The sequence below is a fragment of the Diceros bicornis genome, chromosome 20, assembly GCF_020826845.1.
Source record: "Diceros bicornis minor isolate mBicDic1 chromosome 20, mDicBic1.mat.cur, whole genome shotgun sequence".
NCBI lineage: Eukaryota > Metazoa > Chordata > Mammalia > Perissodactyla > Rhinocerotidae > Diceros > Diceros bicornis.
In genome coordinates, this window is record NC_080759.1 from 24,413,190 (window position 1) to 24,435,925 (window position 22,736).

Below are 22,736 nucleotides of genomic sequence, written 5' to 3' on the forward strand. Positions count from 1 at the left end.
TCTTGAAATCTGGTCACTTGATTTTTCAATATTTACATGTGACCTAGTTCATTTAAGAACATATTATGAAATATTTTTTCAATGAACATGCATTTTTGAGGGCATTGTGTGTTACAATTGTGGCAATTCATTCTCCTATTTTTTAATGGAACTAATCAAGACAACATCTCATTAATGAGATACCACATACATACAATATACTAAACGTTAGACCATCTATGTTGGTCCTCCTTTCTCTATAAAACTACAGCTTATTCGTTATACTGTTGTGATGTTTTATAACACTATCTGATCAAAATTAGCAGTGATGGTGCTAGTTATAAAAATATATTTTATATATCCAGTATTCCCTCATTAACTGTTAAGGAAATTATAAGTATACACGCACACATGAAACTCTACCACAGGTTCTCGGGAAATAAATCTCTATCGCTATTTAATTATTTCTGCTTTCAACAACTGGTCAGTTATATTTCGAGAAGAAATGTATTTTATGAAGAAAAATACATCTTTGCATGACATCTGAAACTCGACAGCTTGCATGTCTATCTCTGCATGCCTACTCAATGTGTCTTTTTGCTCAGTGTGGGAGAGATGTTTGTGAATGGGCCAATAAATATGCAAACTCAGCCAGGAAGAAATCTTGGCACATTAAAGCATTTGCAAGACTATATCCAAGGTAGCTATATATTTCTCTAAAGGACAACAGGGCTGAGAAGAATTTAAAAATTACACCAAGATAAGAAAGGAAGCCCATATAAAATAATAGTGCATAAGAGGTACCGTATAAACAGTTGCTACAACTTTGCCCTGCTTAAAAATCCTTGGTGTTGCTTGAAGAAAGTACAGGCATCAGGAATAGAGGTGACTGTCTGGGATCTGAGAATCTGAAGCTTAAATCTAGATTATGCACCAGCATTTTTGGAAAATAGTCTCCCCATTGTTTCTTTCCGCTATGTGCCTCCTGTCATCACTTTTTCCTGGTTTTCAGAGTTAGACTGTTTTTTTCAGACTGCTTTTTTCCTAGGCTCTAGAGGCAGAGGTGGGAGAATCAACATGCTGGAAAGGACATTAAAAACATCCAACCCAAGATCATCTTTTGATGACTGACATACTTCAATGGAGGTTAGGTTATGTTGTAGTAAAAACATCCTCAAGATCTCAGTGGTTTAACCCAAAAAAGGATTTATATCTCACTCACACTACATGGTTACTGCGGAATGAGGGGAGAGGGAGGGAATGCTACTCATTGTAGTCACTAAGAGGCCCAGAGCAAGGGAGACCAGGGGATAGGGTAACTCACGATTAGCACCTATGCTCCATTTCACTGGCCAAAATAAGTTGTGTGTCCACTCCTAACATTAAAAGGGGTATGGGAATACAATCACCATATGCTGGAAGAAGAGAGCCAGAAGATTTGTAAGTAGTGCTACTGGCCACTACAAATGGAAATTCAGATATCCCAAGAAATTAAAGTGGTCCATCCTGATTTATGTGGCTTTTTTCTTTCCTTTCCTTTCCTTTGTCTATTTTTTTAGAGATAGATGTTTGAGTGGTAGGTCTGAATATAGTACGATAGCTTCCTCAACCCTTAAAAAATCCTCAGCATGCCGTGTCCTCCAAAACATCAACTCCAAAAGGCCCTATTACCAATGTCCATCCAGAAAAAGTGACTGAAATGCAGAACAGTCACCATCTTGCCATGTTCCAACCTACATTAAGCATTAGTCACGATAAAAAGGTTAGAATATTAGTCATCTGGCTTCAATTCTTAAAATGGAAGATGATATGATCATAAAGCAAAAGATATTTTATATGGAATGGAAGTTTAAAGCATCACAAGCAAATTATCAGAGTCATTTAGTTCCTAACCAAAAGAATTTTGTGACTTGTAATTCCCTACCTTTCTAAAAATATTAATCTCAAATTGTGTTTGGATGGCACTGATCAATATTTTTTTTAAAAATTCATGACTACAGGAGTAAATTTATAGTGAAAAACATAAAATATCCTCATTTTGTTGCATGATTCAAGATGAGACACATTCAGACTCATCTTGTTAATCACGTTTCCCCAGAGCCCTAACTCACTTTCCACGTAAGAGCCTCTGAATCAGAACTGTCATCAATGTTTACAAGTATGGTTCAACACAGCCAGTATTCTGCTTTCGGGTGATATGGCCACATAGAGCTAAAATTACCTATGTAAGTCATAAATCTGCCAGTCACCTTTTCTATATCCTCCTTCCACTCACTTTAGGAGGGTACTGCCTCAATCAAGGCAATCGCAGTTATTTCCATCTCTTACAGAGAACTCAGATGTGGTTAGCTGCCTTTCTCATTAGATGTCACATAAAAAAAATGACACCAAATAGCCTATTATGCATACTGAGGTACTTTTGCTCTTCAAACTCCATTAAGTTCTTATAAACTTCAATTAAGTAAAAGAACAGCTAATTAGAACAGTCTGTTTTCAATAGACTTAGAACTTTGCAAGGAAGATGATTCCAAGACCTTATGCCTAACTACCTCTTTTCCCATGTGTCCAAGCCTCAGTATTTGAAACTAGACAGTAAATTCATTCTTATTTATTTTAAGTAAATCAAACTAGTCCTACTGTGATTCACCTTTATACCACGAGGCCTCTGGGAGATTATTTATTCTGGAAACATCCTCTATAGCTAAAGAAAATCTAGAGCAGGCAAGAACGTGTCTTGCATTTATTTAGATTTAAATTAGATCAAAACTTATAAGTGAAATAGGCAAGGGGAAAAAAAAACCATTTGTGACTTTAGATACTTCATTTGAACGAAATTTCAAATACTTATCAAATTTCGACAGCTGATAAATTATCAATTATTTTATTAATAATGGAAGATACTAATAGAGATGATCATAGGTGTTTAATAAATGCTTGCTGAAGAAACAAAAAAGAATTCATATATACGACAGCACCATCAGGGCCTAGACAGCACGGAAATACATTGTAAAAGAAATCTTTAACTATAAAAGCAATCAACACATGCTAAGGTAATCCTCTAAACAAAAATACATATTTCAAATCAAAAGAAGCTGAATTCTATGTTGTATTGTATGATTAATTATATCCCACAGACTTTTTTTTAGTGGGTAGGGGGTTAAATTACTGGGATAAAAGTTTTAAGCTTTCAAGCAGTTTGACTAAATTTTAAAAATTAGTCATAGTTTTACACTATTTATTGACAGTCTCTATTGCCTTCTTCATTTATTCATTCTATAACACTTACTGAATATCCATATTCCCCACCCTCGTGGTATAGCAGCGATCAACTGTGAAATGATCACAGTGAACTTGCTAAAACTTTGAAAACTGCAAAGATTTACTTTTCCAAGTATGATCCCACTCTCACTCAGTTGCAGCCTAATGTAACTCCATGAGTGGGAGAGACCGGGTGGGTACACAACCTGGCTTTATTTAGGTTGCAGGTGGTTGTGAGTTTCAGTTTTTGCAATTAAAATGAAACATTTGGCATATAAATTACAGCTCTGTTGTACATCCCAACTAAAAGTATTTGTTTGCTCTCTCAAAACCTGAATATGTCCACTGAAAAGAATGTTATCAGACAATGTGAAGATCTTTCATGGATGTTGTCACTGGAAACAACCAAGAATCCACCCGCCTGTATTTCATATATGTCCTGTGCTACGCCAAGTACCAGAATACAATCATGATTAAAAACCAAACTAAAACAAAATAAAGCAAACAACAAAAAAGCTGGCTGCCCCAGCATTCACAGAACTCAGTCTAGAGGAGAAGATGTAAACCACTCATGACAAGACATGAGAAATATCATAAATGAGCCAAACATGGTGGGAGTCCAGAGGCAGAATAACTAATCTGCGCTAGAGATTCACAGAAGGCTCAAAGAAAAGCTGATCTGCGGACTGGGGCTTAAATAAAGACAGCAATGTGGGAAACGTTCCTTTATAACAGAGCTGCTTGTGCAAATGCCAAAAGTCAAGAGGGAATACAGCGTATGTGGAGAACAGGAACAACTGTGGTTTGGGTGGACAAGGCTAGAACTGAGGTCAGGCTGTGAGAGGGGTCTGGAATTCCATGGAGCCTTGGAGACTCTCCTTGAGGCAAAGAACAGGAATCTGAAATAATCAGATCTGACTCGTGGAAGGAAACTATTAGGGTGGCAGAAACAGGTTTTTCTTAAATTAAGGAGAGAAAAGAAAGGTAAATAAGGATTAAGGGCTCTTCTGAATGATTAAAAATGATAAGAAATGGTCTGGAAATGTATCACCGAATAATATATTAAGTAACTGCAGAGTAAAATACATTATCATTTGAACAAACACTGTGCAAATTTATGTCTTTTTTTCTCTTCGTTTCGCTAGGGGCCAGATGTGCTCTGGATACCAGTGGTTATGCATTATTTACTTTCATTGTTCACACGGATGTGTTCTTGATTTACGATCACAGCTGGCCAAATCTATTATAAGAATTATGACACTACTTAAGACTGACATTTTATCAAACTAACTCTCTAAAATAACTAATTTCTTTAATGCAGTCAATGCAATCTTAAACCACATGTACAAAAAAAACCATACAGCCATAAATATGCCATTTAGTTTAAGTAGAAACACAATAGAATCTCTCAAATACTTTCTTTTTTTTTTAATAATTTTATTTATTTATTTTTTCCCCCAAAGCCCAGTAGATAGTTGTATGTCATAGCTGCACATCCTTCTAGTTGTTATATGTGGGACGCGGCCTCAGCATGGCCGGAGAAGTGGTGCGTCGGTGCGCGCCCGGGATCCCAACCCAGGCCGCCAGCAGCGGAGCGTGCACACTTAACCGCTAAGCCACAGGGCCGGCCCCTCAAATACTTTCAAATAAAATTAAGCACAAGAAAATTTCCACTTCACTCTAATAGAAAATCCCAATGACTTACCAAATAATTTTCATTTTTATTCACCAAAGGTATTTATTTACCTGAGAGAAACTGCATGTGGCCCGTAGATCTCCCTCACTGCCGACAAATCAGCTTCGAGCTGTGGGTGCTTATGTAGTTCCCCGTCATAGTTTACCTGATGAAGAAGGATGGGTTAGAAGAGACTTAGGGATGAAAAGGATCCAACTACAATCTCTTGGACAGGTCACTCTGTAGGTTCCACCATGGACATTTTCTCTGTTGCCTTCCTTAAAAAATATAGATATATCAACAGCATATTCACTAAAGTTCCTAGGTTCACACAGTATAATTTATTACGTTTAAAGAGTAAAATTAGACTACTTTGATACGAAGAAAATGTAAATGTTAAAAGGAGCAAAATAAGTGTGTGGCAGATAATCTGGAAAACTTCTAGACCGAAGAAAAGCTTTTACCTCCCCTCTGTAAGAATTAGCTGTGGAAAGAAAAATCAAACCGGGAAGAATTATTTTGCATAATGTTAAAGTGTTCTATTGGTTAAAGAATCATTAGGAAAAGTATCCCATTGATAGAAAAACATTCCTGGAGAGAAGATATCTGGTTTTATTTCCTTCCATATCTCTACTGCCTGGCATATGCTTGATTGACAAATTACTGATTTTTGATTCTCAATGAGTGAATTGACTTGTATTCTTTTATTTAATAACTTTGGGTTTAAAGCATCTCTTTAACATATTACCTTCCCATTCCACTATCCCAGTTACAAAGCATATTTGATCAAGAAGTTTACAGAAACAGAATAAGACACTTATCCAGTCATATCCTAAAATCAATTGCTCAGTTTAAAATCTTAATATTATCTTGGAAAAATAGAATGAATTCTTTTATATATATGCATATGTGGCTATGCCATTTTCACGTATATAAATGATGATGTTTCTCCATAACAATTTTTCAACAAACACTTTACATTAGTATAAGAGAAAAAGGAAGACAATGAATATAAATAAGGAGGATGCTCAATAATTAGGGCCCATCAATTTTTATAAAGGTTAATCATCTTCTACTTAAAACTAACAATCCATGCTTTTGTTAGAAGTCATCATTTCAAAATGCAGACTGAGCACAAGGTGCTGAACAAATGTAAAAGTCAAAAGCATAATAAAATGCCGCCTGCAAAATCTCTGTAATGAAGATAACGTCAATGTAAATGAACGATTACAGTCAAAGAATTGCAAAAGTAACCTTAATTTCTGAAAACATACAGAAAATGAGAAACAGATAAATTATACAGATTTCCTAGTTAGTTATAGAACCCTGAACAACACATAGGTCTCTCAGATCACTAGCACAGATTTCCACTAGGATATATGGTTATTGCTAACTTAGAGAGTGAATATTTGGAGGACCTGGTGTGCTTACCTGTCCTCCATAATAAAATTCTTCAGAATCATTATCACCTTCAGAATCTTCTTCCACTGTACTATTTTGTCTTGACTCCTTAAAATAACAGAGTTAGAAGACAATTTTAATGGTCAGACTAGTTTGCCTCCTTTTGAAAAGAAAGTAGCAAGTGGCCATAATAAGTAGGTCTTGGGCATAGCCCGTAGATTTTATATAAAAACAGTCTTGGTGCAGTACAAGCCAAAAACAAAAGGTAGCAAGAGACAGTTTTGCGGGTACATTAAGTTCTACGTACATCTTTTCTAAAAGTTCTATTTTGCTGATCCTGAGTTATACAATTTAACATTTGATGTACATTAAAAACTATGTATAATCAATTACAACTTTGGTTTTATTCTGATAAAACATCTGACAAGCTCATACTGATTCAATGTTTTATTAAAAAGTTCCTCAGCATTATTTATCCCAGACTGTTCTCACTTCCAGTGCCAACTCTACACAACGGTATGAAAGAAAAGACACTTTGAATCTAATGATACAAAAATCAAATTATGAAAAATAAATATGAATCACATTATGAAGAGAACTTTAAGTATACAGACATTGTTTGTTTTAGATTTAAGATTTCAAAAGGATATTTAATTAAGGATGCTTGAACTTGAAGTCTGAGTTTCTAATTAACTGAACCACATCTGTTCCGTGTCTGAACTGCAAACAATGAAAATTCACCTGAAGTAACTAAAAGTGGTATTCCTACCCCTGGCCCCGTTAAAACAATCAGAAGAAAGGTAGCTTCCTTTAGACACAGGAATCTATTAATCCACTGTTTTGTAATCATCTCCAAATTTCTAGACCAAATTTCAAATTCTTCAAAAAACCCAAAAAACCAAGAAAAGGGAATTTGGGTTTTACAAAATGCTAACAGTTTTTGGTTTTAGTAACAGTATTGCTATATCAGTGATTCTCAGTGTGGATAAGGAAGAGCAGACTGAACGGCACAACAAGAAGAGGAAGGGGGCCTTATACTGAGTGCATAGTTTTAAAATCAAAGAACTGTTTGCCCCATTGCACTCATTTTGTTTGTTTCATGTCCCAGTATTTATTTATAGATTCAAGTAAATTTTTTAAAGATGGGGAAAGATGATGAGGTGGTGGTTGTTCTTTTAACACTGGCCAATAATAAGACTACACCCACACTCTTATGCTACTTTAGCTAAAGAGATCATCTTTGACAAATGAAGTTCTAAGGGTCCCATCGAAACGACGTATAGCCGCGTGTAGTTATTATAAGTTACCCAAACGCTCCTCAGTCAACTATATTATTTGATGAAAACATAAAGAATAAGTTAGGTTTTGTGTGCACTTTATTTAGATTTACACCACATGTTCTTTCTATTACTCTAAAGGGAGCTTCCTTCTCCGAATTAATTTTAGGCCACTACCCACCCTCCCCACACACGAAGTCCCTAAGCCATGAGTTTGAGCTTCACTCACTATATGCAACTTTACCTAAATCACAATGATGATATTAACCACAAACACACAGTACATTTAAAATATATCTACACTGTTCTGAAGAAATAAAAACTTTAATTTACATACCTCCCCATTTTCCTTCTGTAATTTGGATTTTATGGATAAGCAACAGTTAATGTCATTTGTCTTTCTTAATTCTGAAAGAAAGTTATAATTAAAAAATCACTTTAGTTTTCAGTATACTATTTACCAAGTCTTCATAACTTTCAGTATAAAAATACCCCTCAGGTGTTTCTCTCCTTTGCAAGAGAATTAAGGGATATTTTGAAATTATGTTAAGGAGTTACATACTATACAAGCTTTTCTGATTTTTCATTGTCCATAAAAATATGGTCAAACTAAAGTGCCACTATACAGATTCCTTCAGCTCTTGTTATATATTTCATGGGATCTACATTGCCTTAAGCGTGCTTTCTAAATATTCAGTTTGTTTAGCAATGTCATTATGCATGGGAATATTTTCACAAGAGCAAATAACAACATAATACATTTAAACAGGACTTTTTTAAAGTACTGTGCATTTATGCATTTAAAAAACCGTTGAAAAACAAACTAATGCACTTTAGATAGAAAATGTGTATGGACAACCAGATTTATAGATGCTAAAGATAAATATCCGTTATATGGGCTAAAAGAAACAAAAAAACAAAGCTACTTAGAATCAAGAAAATATTAACCTAGAATAAAAAAACAGTGTATTCCTATTACCTGTTGCTATTCGATGAAAAATTACTGGAATTGGCTCTGTAGTAACTAACACATCTTCATCATTTTCTGAACTTGACACGTACGTATTATCTGCAAAGAGACATGGACAACTAAAGGCATAGTAACTTGAAAAAATACATCCTCAATAAAAAAATAAAGTAATATCACATCATTTCCGACTCTCATGAAGCACACACTACTGTTCTGATTAATCTCAGAAAAAATAAAGTAAATTGCAGATCTATGTGTGAATTAATCATCGTAAATGGCTCCTTTAAAGATGTTTGCACCTCCTAGAGAAATACGAACTTTGGATGGAGACTATCCAAATACATCTCTAATATCCCATGGATCATTTGGTTACAACTGGTTACCCCAACTCACTGAACAGGGTCCTTACCAATATCAATGTCAACTACAGGAAGCAGGCTTAGTGAGTGAGAGAAAAGGCTTATCAACAACACTTGATGCAATAATAAAGATTCAATATCAAGTCCTTAGGGAATTTGAGCTAAAGCTTTTGTTCTAAATCATACCTCCCATATTACTCTGATATATATTTTTAAGTTATGTCTCACAATTCTTCTTCTTTCACAACTTAATTTTATCTAAATAATATTACACAAGTTGAATGCATAGAACATTAAATTAACCCATAGAGTCTTGTTTTGTTTTTTTTTTTTTTGTGAGGAAGATCAGCCCTGAGCTAACATCCGTGATAATCCTCCTCTTTTTGCTGAGGAAGACTGGCTCTGAGCTAACATCTATTGCCAATCCTCCTCTTTTTTCTTCCCCCCCCCCAAAGCCCCAGTAGATAGTTGTATGTCACAGTTGTACATCCTTCTAGTTGCTGTATGTGGGACGCGGCCTCAGCATGGCCAGAGAAGCTGTGCGTCGGTGCGCGCCCAGGATCCGAACCTGGGCCGCCAGTAGCGGAGCACGCACACTTAACCGCTAAGCCACTGGGCCGGCCCAGATTCTTTAAATTTCTTATTCATTACTTGTTTCCTCTGGAAAAAATAATATTTTTATAAATTTAGGATTTTTCCCTGATAAATACTGATCTTCAAGAATATGGTAATGCAGTACAACACAAAGCTGTTTATTCTACTTTGCTCATTGATAATTACAGGGCATCTGTGAGACAGCTATTGAACAAACGCTTCATCAGTTCATTAATAATGGTCCTATAATATACTCGTCAATGATATACAAAATATAAATATAAAAATAAAAGTGTAAAATATTCCCTCCTATAAAATAACTGAAGCTTCTATCAATTCCTGAGAAGGGAAATGAGTGTTCAGATGATTGACTGAATATATGATAAAAGATCTTGAGCCAAGTTTTCATAACATTGTGTCAGTACAGTGAGAACATGATTTTTAATTGATAGACAGCTAAGTCATTACTTTATTTCCAAAGAAACATCTGCACTGTTTTTAGACCTTCAGTACTGAGTAAATGATAGTGATATGTATTCACTGCATAGCCACAAAAGACTCTCAATAGACATAGGCTTTAATAGTTATTCAGGAAGGCAAGAGGGGATGGGTGTGGGTTAGATTTGAAACAAAATAGGTTTGCCTCATTGTCTTGCTTTGTTTTAATTACAAATTTTTCCTTATTTTGTTTTCAAGTAGCATCGAGGAGGTTGTGAGATTTTTGTGTACAAGTGAGACCACAGATTAAGAAACATATTTAATATAAATTTGTTTTAATTATTGTCTCATCATATTAGTTGAGACTTTGCTCATCTGGCGTCTCTTCTGTCAGTCACCTCATACTTTCAGGTAAGGATCAAAAATTTCTCTATTAAAGCCGGTTTTTAAACTTCTTAAACTCTCATTCAGAGTCTGACTGACTCAAAGTTTTTCGCTACTGAATCAATTTAATTAGGTTTCCCCTGTGCACAATGGATTCCTTGAAGCAAACTTATGGAGAAAAAGAGTATTAAAAGGGAGCTTAAAGCAACAGAAACAGCGGCCGGCCCAGTGACATAGTGGTTAAGTTCGCACACTCTGCTTTGGCCGTGCGCTGTGCTTTGGTGGCCTGGGGCTCGCAGGTTCGGATCCCGGGCATGGACATATGCACCGCTTATTAAAGCCATGCTGTGGCAGCGTCCCATAGAAAGTAGAGGAAGATGGGTACGGATGTTATCCCAGGGCCGATCTTCCTCAGCAAAAAGAGGAGGATTGGCAATAGATGTTAGCTCAGGGCTAATCTCCCTCACAAAAAAAAAAAAAAAGCAACAGAAGTAATAGCTGACCACCAACTAAAAGGGAAGATCCAGAAAAATCCATAATGTGGACACTGTATTACACAATATCTCAGTGTCATGGAATGAGGAGGATTTTACTAAAGCTTCCAGAGGCAAGCAAATTAGCACTTTCTGTTTAAGAAAACGGGGAAGTGAATAACTCAATTTAGAGGACCAAACGTTTTATGTAAAGTGTTGACACTGGAAGGCAGTGAGATTTGATTCAAGAGAATATGATTTGGTGAATACATGTTGCATAATGCTGAAAGACAGGATTATGCATCTAAACCTATCATTTTCTAAAAGACTTTCTACCAGTTTGTGTTTTGATTAGTACTTAGGCACCAGAACACTTTCAATTTCTGGTTTCGGCTTAATTTACCCAAACCAAAATGTTTTCAGGTTTCATGACAATGTCTATCAAATCACCATTACGATAGAACAGGCCAGATCACAGAGGTATACCCAAATCAAGAACAGAAATAATAGGAGAGTAGACAAAGAACATGAAATCTAGACACTGCTACCAACTAGCTGTTGATCCCTTTTAACCTAAGCCACGGTCTGCTTAGTTATAAAATGAAGAAGTTTGCTGATGATCTTTGAGAATCGTCCCAGCTGTATGAATGGATTCTATGTTTTCTTTTGTTGTTGTTGTTTAAATAATTATTTCTAAATCTTCCTCAAACTATTTTGACATCTGTGATAAGAACATCATCTTTGCTTAGACATGAGAAAGTAGGACATAAAAAGGGTAAGGAATGCATTTAGGGTAACAGAATGAGTCAGTGATAGAATAGAATGTTTTCAAATTCCAAATTCCTTCACTGGAATTCTCCCACTTGACTCTAGAGCTGCAATTTTTTTTCTTAAAATTTTGGGGAACAGTTAGGTTCTTTAACGTGTATATCTTGTGGAGGACCTATAGATCTTTGTTAAAGGCTGTTAACAATATGAATATTTTCTGTTCCCTTCCCTATCAGATTATGCAAGCATGACCGGAACTTCTGTGGACAACCGGGGAGAGATGAGTAGAGAGCTATGGAAAAGCATCTCTTAAACTACTGCTTTTATTCTATTTCAAATGCAACATAATTTAAGCCAAGTCATTCCATTATTCATTACTATGTAACTTAAGAGAAATAATTATAAATAATAATTATATTGGTTTTAAAATATAATTCGGATATTTTCCCTGGATCTTAATATTTATGTCAACCCCCAAGCCAATCAATTATTATCCCTATTTTAAAGACGCAGAAACCAAAGCGCAGAGAAATTAAGTAATTTGACAAAATTATTTAAGTAAATCAAAGTAATTACATACAGCTAGAAGGTGGTGAAACTGTCTGAATCCAAAAATCAATGCATTGCTATGTTTTTTTAACATCAAAAAATTGTCACTTAACAACTTTACAATATCTTGTAAAACATATAAAAGGGATGAGAGAATTCTCACCCACCAGTAGGTACGCCTCCTAATTAAAGGTGGGAACTGATGGGAAAGAACTCTGCTGTTCTGTTATAGCAGAGCCAATTATCTGCGACTTATAACATACCTACCTTTAAAAAACAAAAAACTGTGTACACTGTAAATTCTATAAAGGAGTACAAGTAAAACAGAAGGCTGCTCTATTTCTTCACTTTATTTTGAAGAGCCAACATATTTAGTGTTTCATTTACACATATGTTATTATGTATCCCTCAAACTCAATCAACAACCTCTAAATTTCCATTTTCACAAAAACAAACAAAGAAATGATTTCCAATAGATGGCACAGTTTACCTAAAAAATGACAAATCGGTCCCTAAGGAAACAAACAAGGTGACATAATCCTGAATTTGGAGGATTATGCTGATACATTTCCACAGGGCAAAGAAAATTCCTTATTTTCAAACTTAGAGGATGAGTTAATCATTGAACCATATAATCCAGGAAAAGTAGAAAAGAAAAAAAAGCCTGAGGAACATTAGCAGAAGGAATTAATAAAAGCAGTATCAAGATTACTGCATTTAGAAATTAAAAACAACATAAAAGAGAGCTATTTGTTTTGAAATAATTTTTAAAATAGGCAAAGTTTTTGGAATAAAAATCAAAGGGGGAAAAAGACAAGAACAAACATAAAACAATAGAAAGGAGAAAAGAGAAATAACCACAGAGATGCAGAAGATTTTTAGATTTATAGACTGAATACTATAAAAAACTTTTTGCTAAAAAATTTGGGCATGTCACCAATAAAGTAGACTTTCAAGACGAACGCATGATAAAAAATGACTAAGAAATAGAAAAATAGAACAGATCGATAATCATGGCAGAAAAATATGACAATTGCCCCAGAACCATCCCTAAAAAGATACTAGGCTCAGACAGATCTACTTGCAAGTTCTATCAAAATGCCAAAGAAATAGTTTAATTCCTTCAGCAATTTCAAGTCTTTAATAACAGAGTATATGACAAAATGCACATAATTCTTAGAGATCAACATTAAGATATCTGCTAATATAACTTGTCACCTTGTATTCAAAGGAGAAAGCATATGTGATACCCCAATAGATGCCAACCAAGAATTTGATAAAGGTTTAATACTCATTCTTAAAAAAAAAAAAAAAGCTTGGTAAATGAGAAAAGGAATAATGCTTTCTTTTCTGAAAGCCACTGGAAGCATGCTCACTAATTCTGAGAAAAGGGACCACACTGTCGACTTTCACATCTGTTATTAAAAATTATTCTGGGGGCCGGCCCGGTGGCGCAAGCGGTTAAGTGCGCGCGCTCCGCTGCGGCGGCCCGGGGTTCGCTGGTTCGGATCCCGGGCGCGCACCGACGCACTGCTTGGTAAGCCATGCTGTGGCGGCGTCCCATATAAAGTGGAGGAAGATGGGCACAGATGTTAGCCCAGGGCCGTCTTCCTCAGCAAAAAAAGAGAGGAGGATTGGCGGATGTTAGCACAGGGCTGATCTCCTCACAAAAAAAAAAAAAAAAAAAAATTATTCTGGAAGTTCTAGCCAGTGCGAGACAAGGAAAAACATCGGTATGAATATTACCGAGTATTAACTGAACCCTTAGTACAAATAAATGTAGATAAAAATTCAATAATGGGGAAACTATTATCATAGTAATACTCACTTTGAAGAAAGCTCTATAAAAACATTACTACTACTTCTTCCCCAGAAGTGAAAGGAATCAGAACTGAATTATAGACTTGGTTTTACCACCAAACTACATGTCCTTGGGAAATACTATTTAACCTCTCTCAGCACATTTCTTCAAGTATAAAATGTCATGATAGCCCCTGTTCTGTCTCTGCACTGAATGGGTTTAGAATCAATTCAATTATGTACATGAAAATACTTGGTATACATTGTACTGGTTGCATCAGCCAATTCAAAATTCTACCTCAGAATGCACTGACTCTCTCTCCCATCCTTGTGTTTTATTTACAGTCCTTTTCTTTTTTAGAAGTGAAATTATATTGGAAATTCACCAAAAACTTGCTCCAAGAAGGGAATTCAATTTAAAAAAGCACAAATGATAACCAATGCTTTATTTTTAAATTTCAATTTTTGTATGTTGTTATTTCCAAGAGGGGCTCCTGTTACAGCGAGAAAAGAAGAGAGTAATATGTCTTGGCCACAAGAGGGAGCTAAATATTTGGTTCACTTGGTTGACTGAAGGCATCTTCCACCATGTTCCTGTGCTACAGAATAATTCACTTACTGTCTTCAAGTTGGGCTTTGATTTGTGGCATTATTTCTATCACCTTGACTAAAAGTCCTGCACCTCTCGTGGCTGACATCTCCAGGAGCTGCCTCAGATGAGAAGCACAATAATTATAATTTATTTTCCTAATGTACTTAGCAAACATTCTGCATCTAAAATATACTATATCATAATAAGGAAAAGATGATTGCAAAACTATCTACCAAAAATATTTTTCTTTATAAATATTTTCTGTCTTGGTTCTTCCAATAAAATCTGCCTAGAATCCTTTTTATACTACTATTAAAAAATAGGCATATCTTTAACAATAACTCCCCTTGTTTAATTTTAAAGTAGTTTCATAGAATACTATGCTCAAAACATATGGAGATTAGAGTAAAATAACTGTAAGGGAGTCTATGATTTACAAAATTATTTTAAAACGTGACCTTCGATATTTTTTTTTTTTTTTGTGAGGAAGATCAGCCCTGAGCTAAACATCCATGCTAATGCTCCTCTTTTTTTTTGCTGAGGAAGACCGGCTCTGAGCTAACATCTGTTGCCAATCCTCCTCCTTTTTCTCCCCAAAGCCCCAGTAGATAGTTGTATGTCACAGAGGCAAATCCTTCCAGCTGCTGCATGTGGGACGCGGCCTCAGCATGGCCGGAGAAGCGGTGCGTCGGTGCGGGCCGGTGATCCGAACCCGGGCCGCCAGTAGTGGAGCCCACGCACTTAACCGCTAAGCCACGGGGCCGGCAGCATTCGATCTTGTAAAAAGATTAAATGCATAATGCAAACTACCACAGGAAATACTTAGCTTAAACGCTAAAGAAATAAGTTTTACAATATCCTTATACCAAATTATGAACTAATTATTTAAAAAGTACTCAAAGTATATATAATCAAAGTTACTTACAGTAATCTAGTCATTTTATATAGAAAAATATGACCCTAATTACGCAGAGTATGTGAATAAAATGGCTACATTTGAATAGGAATTGGAATTATGATTCCAATTTACGACCCTGTTAGATCACAATCATTAGTTTGGTAACCAGCTGATGTTATGAAGAATACTGGAGTAAAAAATATATATATGTGTGAACTATAGGCAGTTAAAATTTGCTATTCTTTGCCACAGAATACAATAAACAGGGCCGGCCCCGTGGCTTAGCGGTTAAGTGCACGCGCTCCGCTACTGGCGGCCCGGGTTTGGATTCCGGGCGTGCACCGATGCACCGCTTCTCCGGCCATGCTGAGGCCGTGTCCCACATACAGCAACTAAAAGGATGTGCAACTATGACATACAACTATCTACTGGGGCTTTGGGCGGGGGGGGGGGGAAGAATACAATAAACAATAGATTCTTGCATTATACTCTTCTCTCTGGGGTAAACTAATCAAGTCATATTTGATCTACACTAAGTCTACAGTGCTCATGCTCTTATTCAAGATAAAATTATAGATATCATTTGTGAGAAAAATATCAAAGAGAAACATCTCGTTCATATCTTCAAATTATCAGGACTTAAGTGTTGGCATACACATCTGATGAGATTACAGTGAGTCTAGAAAGTAAGACTGACCATGGCCTAGAAGAAAAATACTTGTTTAAGTTACAGAAAAATGGATCTGCAGTGATTTTATATTCCATTTTCTATGGACAAGTGTGTGTGGCCCTAGTAATACATTTTAGGACACACAGTGAGGACAGCTGTGTATATGCAAGATGCCTAGTATAGTCCAGTGGTACGGTCCACAGGCTCTGGACCACTGGCTTCAAGTCCCAGCTCTTCCTTATTAGCAGCGTCATCATTCATCTGTAAAATGGCGATATTACGGTAACAATCTCACAGGATTGTTGTGAGAATTGTTTAATTATGTGTGTACTTAGAGAAATGAAGAAAAGCCTGTTATTTTTAGCTATTACTATTATTTTTAGCTAATTATTTTACATGTTATTTTTACCTCTTATTTTTACATTATGAAAAGCCAAATGATGTTCCAAAACCAACAACTAAACCAGTTTAGAGAATCTTTATTTTAACTGTAATGACATAAACATATCAGCTGAAGCTATCATATGGGCTCATGTAACTACTTTTCATTGAGAAACGATTTTGATTCTGAACTGCATCTCAGGATAAGACATATCTCACAGGCAATCAACAGAATTCTTCTATATCTTTAAGTCTTTCCCTGCCAATGCTTCACCCCTTGATACATTTATATACATTTCACATCTCCAAAAGAAGAAAATATTCATGGAATCATGATGTGAATATTTGTAATAAAAATCAAAAGAAGAAAAGCATACCTGGGTAATCTTCAGATACATGTACTGAATAGGATACACTGTTAAAACAGGAAAAAAAGAGAAAAGAAAGGTTCAAGTTACTGCTCGGGTACATATGCTTTTACAAAATAAAAACCAACCCCATGTTGCCCATTCATTTATACAGATATAAGTATAAACAGATAGCATCCAAAATGGATTAGAAAACCTCAATATTTGATATAAGAAACATTCAGATTTTTAAGATACACTTTCCATGAGTGTAAATGGTTTTTAAAATATCTTTCTCCCAACAGTGACACTTTTTTTAGTATAAAGAGGTCTTTTTACCTCAGCAATGTCTAATATTCCATAATTTATGATCATTTGTGTTTCCTCAGAAAGTATGGCAGTCAAGAATTTAAACATTTATTTTTAATATTGCTTACCCACAATATGCTGTGCTTTTGAAACGTCTTTTTCTTCAAAGAATTAACAAAATGATGACAGTGTAACTAATAGATATTCATCAGCCAATCTTTCATCATCACTATATATAATAAATAAACTACCACTTGTTCTCAAAAGGATGGAGTTGTTTCAGAAACAATTTTTAAATTGCATTTTAACAATTTCACAACTTATCTCATATGATGTATGGGAAGTTATCATACTCATTTGTTCACTTTCCCATCTCTATCAACCAGATTGCAAGTCTCTTGAGGTTAGGGTCCATGTCTACTTGTATTTTTAGAACAGTCACCTACTTTAGCACATGGCACACAGCCCATATTCAATATTAGTTTTTGAATAGATCAGTGGAGCCACCACCTTCCACAGAAAAGTCAACATTTAGCTCAAGTTCAACCAAATTAACTGCCTGTTAAGATAAAAAAAAAATCAATTTTCTTTGAAGGAACATACAGAATACAGAGTCTATGCAAAGTCTCATTCACAAAGTGAATCCAGTACAATCCAAATTACTTGACATATGAACAAATAGGAAAATATAACCTATATTCAAGAGAAAATTTGATTTAAGTGTTGGAATTAGCCCACAATGATGTTAAAACAGTTATTGTAAGTATGCTTAAGGATGTACTACAAAATCCAATCTGAAGAAGAGAGAAACAAACAAAAACAGATCATCAGGTGCTATGTGACACTAGCAAAAGAGCCAACATTTTACGTAACTAGAGTTTCAGAACGTGAAGAGAGAATACAGAAAAAGCAAGTAAGAGAGGAAAATTTCCCAATTTTGGTAAAAGACATAGATGTGCAGATTGAAGAAGCTCAGAAAATCCCCAACAGGGTAAGTATAAAGAAAACTACACCCAGGTGCACATAGTCAAACTGCTGAAAATCAAATACAAGAAAAAATTTTTAGGGGCCGGCCCCATGGCATAGCAGTTAAGTGTGTGCGCTCTGCTGCTGGCGGCCCAGGTTCGGATCCCGGGAGCGCACCAACGCACCGCTTGTCCAGCCATGCTAAGGCAGCATTCCACATAAAGTGGAGGAACATGGGCATGGATGTTAGCCCAGGGCCAGTCTTCCTCAGCAAAAAGAGGAGGCTAGGCAGATGTTAGCACAAAGCTGATCTTCCTCACCAAAAAAAAAAAAAGAAAAAAAAAAAGAAAAAATTTTAAAAGAAGTCAGAGAAAAAAATAACACCACATACAGGGAAACGACGATAAGAATCAATGTTGAGTTTTCATAAGAAACTATGGAGGACAGAAGACAATAGAACAGTACAGAGCTGGGGTGGGGTGGCAGGGAAGAGAACAACTGTGAACGCAGAATTCTATATCCAGGCCATATATGCATCAAAAATGAAAGTAAATAAGCCTCTATGGAAAACGGTATGGAGATTCCTCAAAGAATTAAAAACAGTGATGCCCTATGATCCAGCCATCCCACTACTGGGAATCTATCCAACGAACCTGAAATCAACAATCCAAAGAGGCTTATGCACCCCTATGTTCATTGCAGCATTATTCACTATAGCCAAGAAGTGGAAGCAACCTAAGTGTCCCTCGACTGACGATTGGATCAAGAAAATGTGGTATATATATACAATGGAATACTACTCAGCCATAAAAAAAGACAAAATCGTCCCATTTGCAACAACATGGATGGGCCTGAAAGGTATTATGTTAAGTGAAGTAAGCCAGAAAGAGAAAGACAAACACTGTATGATCTCATTCATATGTGGAATATAAACCAACACATGGACAGAGAAAACTGTATTGTGGTTACCAGGGACAATGGGGGTGGGGGGTGGGCACAAGGGGTGAACGGAGATACATATATGGTGATGGACAAACAAAAATGCACAACCCAAAATTTCACAATGTTAAAAACTATTAAAACATCAATAAAAAAAAGAAAACAAATAAAGAAACTTACAGATAAGAAAAAATTATGGAAATTTGTCCCTAGCTGACCTGAAGTACATGAAATCCCAAAGTTCTCCAGGCTGAATTATATCAGAAAGTCAAACATCCAGAGGGAATAAGAACACCAGAAATTGTAAATATAAAAGACTATTTTTCTCTTAATGTTTTTAAAATAGATGTGACTGTTTAAAGTAAAAAATTCTAACACTTCATTGTGCGATTTACAACACATGTAAATGTAATATGTGTGATTATTAGCACAATGTTAGGGAGGGGTTAAATTATAGCACAATGTTAGGGAGGGGTTAAAAGATCATATACAGTTTCAAAGTTCTTACATCTTACATGAAATGGTATAATATTGACCCTAAATAATAACTCTAAGAAAAGTTAAGGATATATATTGAATCCCTAGAGTAAGCATAAAAAATGCTAAAAAGCCAAAAGATAAATTAAAGTGGAACTCTACAATCATTTTGGAACATTTAATTCAAAAGAAGGCAGGAACAGAGAAACAAAAAACGGAAGTGACAAAAAGAAGACAAATAGTAAATGGGTCCTGAATCCAACTATACCAAGAATTGCATTAAATGCTAATGGACTTGTTTAAACACACTGAATAAAAGGCGAAGATGGCCAGAATGGATAAAAAGTAAGATCCAATTCTATGCTGTCTTTTAAGAGATTCACATTAAATATACAGACACAGATAGATTGCAAGTAAAGGATGGAAAAGATATACCACACAAACAGTAAGCATAAGAAGACTGAAGTGTTTAAGTTAATAACAAAGACTTCAAAACAAAGATACACAGAGATCATTTACAATGATAAAAGGGTCAATTCATCAGGATAAAGCCATAACAACCATAAATGTGTATGTGCCTAATAACAGAGCTTCAAAATGCATGAGGCAAAACCTGACAGAATTAGGAGAAACAGACAACTCCACAACCATAGTTTGAGTAATTAACAGAACCAGACTGAAAAAACAAAAATCATTAAAGACACGGAAGATCTGAAATTGATTTTCATAGAAAATTACAACCGCAGAATATCCTTTTCTTTTCAAGTACACATGGTATGCTCACCCAGACAGATCATACACTGGGCTATAAAACTGGTCTCAATAAATTTGAAAGGCTGGATGGTCATGGTTCACCACAGTTCATACCCTGGGTTTCCTGGCTCATCGTGCCCTTATGACACGAAGTCTTAAGCCCTCGAAAAGCTACTGCCTTTTAGAATTTGTGACTGGACTTTGGGCTCTGTGACTGTCTTCAGGACTCCACCAGTCAAATCCCTGGCATGCTGCTTAGTCATTAAGGCAGAGACAAGAAAGACAATACATAGGTGAGTAGGAAAGAAGGATGGTTAGTAATGAGACCAAGCATTGATACACTGTTCTTTGTAAAGCATATTCAATTGTTCAATTAATCCAAGAAGCATTTTTTGGTAACCTAGTAGAAGCCAAACATTGTGTTAATGCCAAACAAAATTTAGATAGAAAAAAAATCAGGAGATGACTTTGAATGATTAATTCAGAAGGAAACAAAGAATATGAAACTTAATGAATATGATAAACAAAGGAACTTGAACATTTTAAAGGATAATTGAATTTTTTTTACTTTTTATTTTTAAATAATTATAGATTCACATGAAGTTGCACAGATAGTACAGAGAGGTCTCATGTATCCTTCACCCAGTTTCCCCAATTGATTACATCTTATATACCTATATAGTATAATCTCAAAACCAGGAAATTGACATTAGTGTAAAATTTGTGTATAGTTCTATGTCATTTTATCACATTTGCATCAATCATGTACTCACTACCACAAATCAAGATACAGAACTATTTGATTACTCAAAGATTTCTCTTGTGTTATCCTTTTTAGAGGTATAACTTTCTCCTCTCTCCCCAACATCCCTAACTCCAGGCAGCCACTAATCAGTTCTCCATCTCTATAATTTTGTCATTACAAGAATATTACATAAATGGAATGACAGAGTATGAAGCACAATAGAATTTTAGGCAGAATTAGTATTTTGAAAAAATTAGTATGATTGGCAATATTTAGGATAGACTGAAGAAGAGAGAGATTGAATTAAGAAGCTACTGTAGTAGCAAAATATGAGCGAATATCAGTGGGGAGGTATGTAATGGCAAGGAGAAGGCAGGAACAAATGGCAGATGTTGGACTCCAGCCAAGAGCCCGCTTTGAGAATCATAGTCCTGAATCAAATGCCAAGAATTAGAAGATACAATAACCATGACAGCAGTGCCTCAAACAAGCTGGGGGAAATATACACTATGACCCCACACAAGTTTATTTTCTCACAATTCATTCCTTTATACAGTGGAACTGCATTACGTAGAAATGAAATTTCTGATGATCAAGGCAACCCTTCATCTGGCAGTACTATGTGACAGAAGCCTGGGACCTTGCCAGGCATTAGACCCGTACTAGGCTGAATTAATTCCCAACAGCCAACCATCTCAACCAACAGCAGTTGGCTTCTTTTTCATCCAAATCAATGTCTAAATCTAAAATGAAGCCTCAATATATTCCCATGTCTATCTTGAATGAGGGAGCCTGCTGGAGTGAGAGTCAAACAAACAGGAGTCAAATGTCAGCTCTGAGCCTTACTAGCTGGCTGGCATAAGAAAAGTTATTTCATCATGCTAAGCTTCAATCTCTTTTCAGCAAAATGGGAGACTCCAGACCTACCTCACAAGCCTGCTGTGATGATTTAATGGCTTAACAGGTGTAAGGCCCCCAGGACAACGCCAGACACAGAGCAGCAGGTGCCAAGTCATTTTAGTCAGCTTCCAGTACAAGCAATGAAAATTTACAGAAGTGAAATTTTACATGAATGAATGTTCTCTGGGAAACTCAATTTGCTAAAAATCACCATCTATTACATTTATCAGAGACCAAAGCTAACGCTGATGATTTTATTTTATGGTTGTATTATCCTTGTGATATTAGGAGACGTTTCCATGTCCATGATCATACCTAATCTTTCCAGTACTAAATAGAAAGCGAAAGCCCTACAAAATGATTCATCAGCTCCTGTGCTACAGCATTTTCTTGGGAGTACACCAGAAGGAAAATCACCAGGGCTGTAAAATCCAAATCAGTTTCACTTGATGGCTTACAGAGTTCTTAGGGAAACAATCTACTAGAAGCAGACATGGATGATTAAGCTAAAGGACCTAATAGGTAGGGCCAAAAAAAGAGCAAAGAACCAAGCTTAAATAAATATACGAGTAAGGGTAGCTGTACTGTACATAATAAATACTTAAGCAGGCAAAGACATTGTGAAGAAGTAAAAGCAAAAGAAGGTGAACATGAGAAGGAAGAATACCTGGAGCGAGCTCTGAATTCCGATTCAAGCAAAAATGCCTTCAGAATTTTGGAATATGCTAAATTACAATTACATTGAGGTGCTTTGCTAGAGAAATTCAGGTCAGTCAATATGTGCTTTGGCAATACCATATGCACCGCACAGTACTAGGTTCTTAATAACTCAAG

The 22,736-nt window shown here is 35.8% G+C and overlaps 1 protein-coding gene across 3 annotated transcripts in view; it reads right to left on the reverse strand.

Moving 5' to 3' along the window:
• Positions 1 to 22,736, reverse strand: part of PARP8 (poly(ADP-ribose) polymerase family member 8) — a 170,364-nt gene that overhangs the window by 67,467 nt on the left and 80,161 nt on the right. For all 3 annotated transcript variants that reach the window (XM_058564110.1, XM_058564109.1, XM_058564108.1), the window contains exons 4-8: positions 16,844 to 16,881; positions 8,570 to 8,659; positions 7,928 to 7,998; positions 6,344 to 6,421; positions 4,984 to 5,078 (exon numbers count right to left, since the gene is read on the reverse strand). In XM_058564110.1, coding sequence (XP_058420093.1) covers positions 4,984 to 5,078; positions 6,344 to 6,421; positions 7,928 to 7,998; positions 8,570 to 8,659; positions 16,844 to 16,881 — 372 coding nt within the window. The remainder of the gene's footprint in view (positions 1 to 4,983; positions 5,079 to 6,343; positions 6,422 to 7,927; positions 7,999 to 8,569; positions 8,660 to 16,843; positions 16,882 to 22,736) is intronic.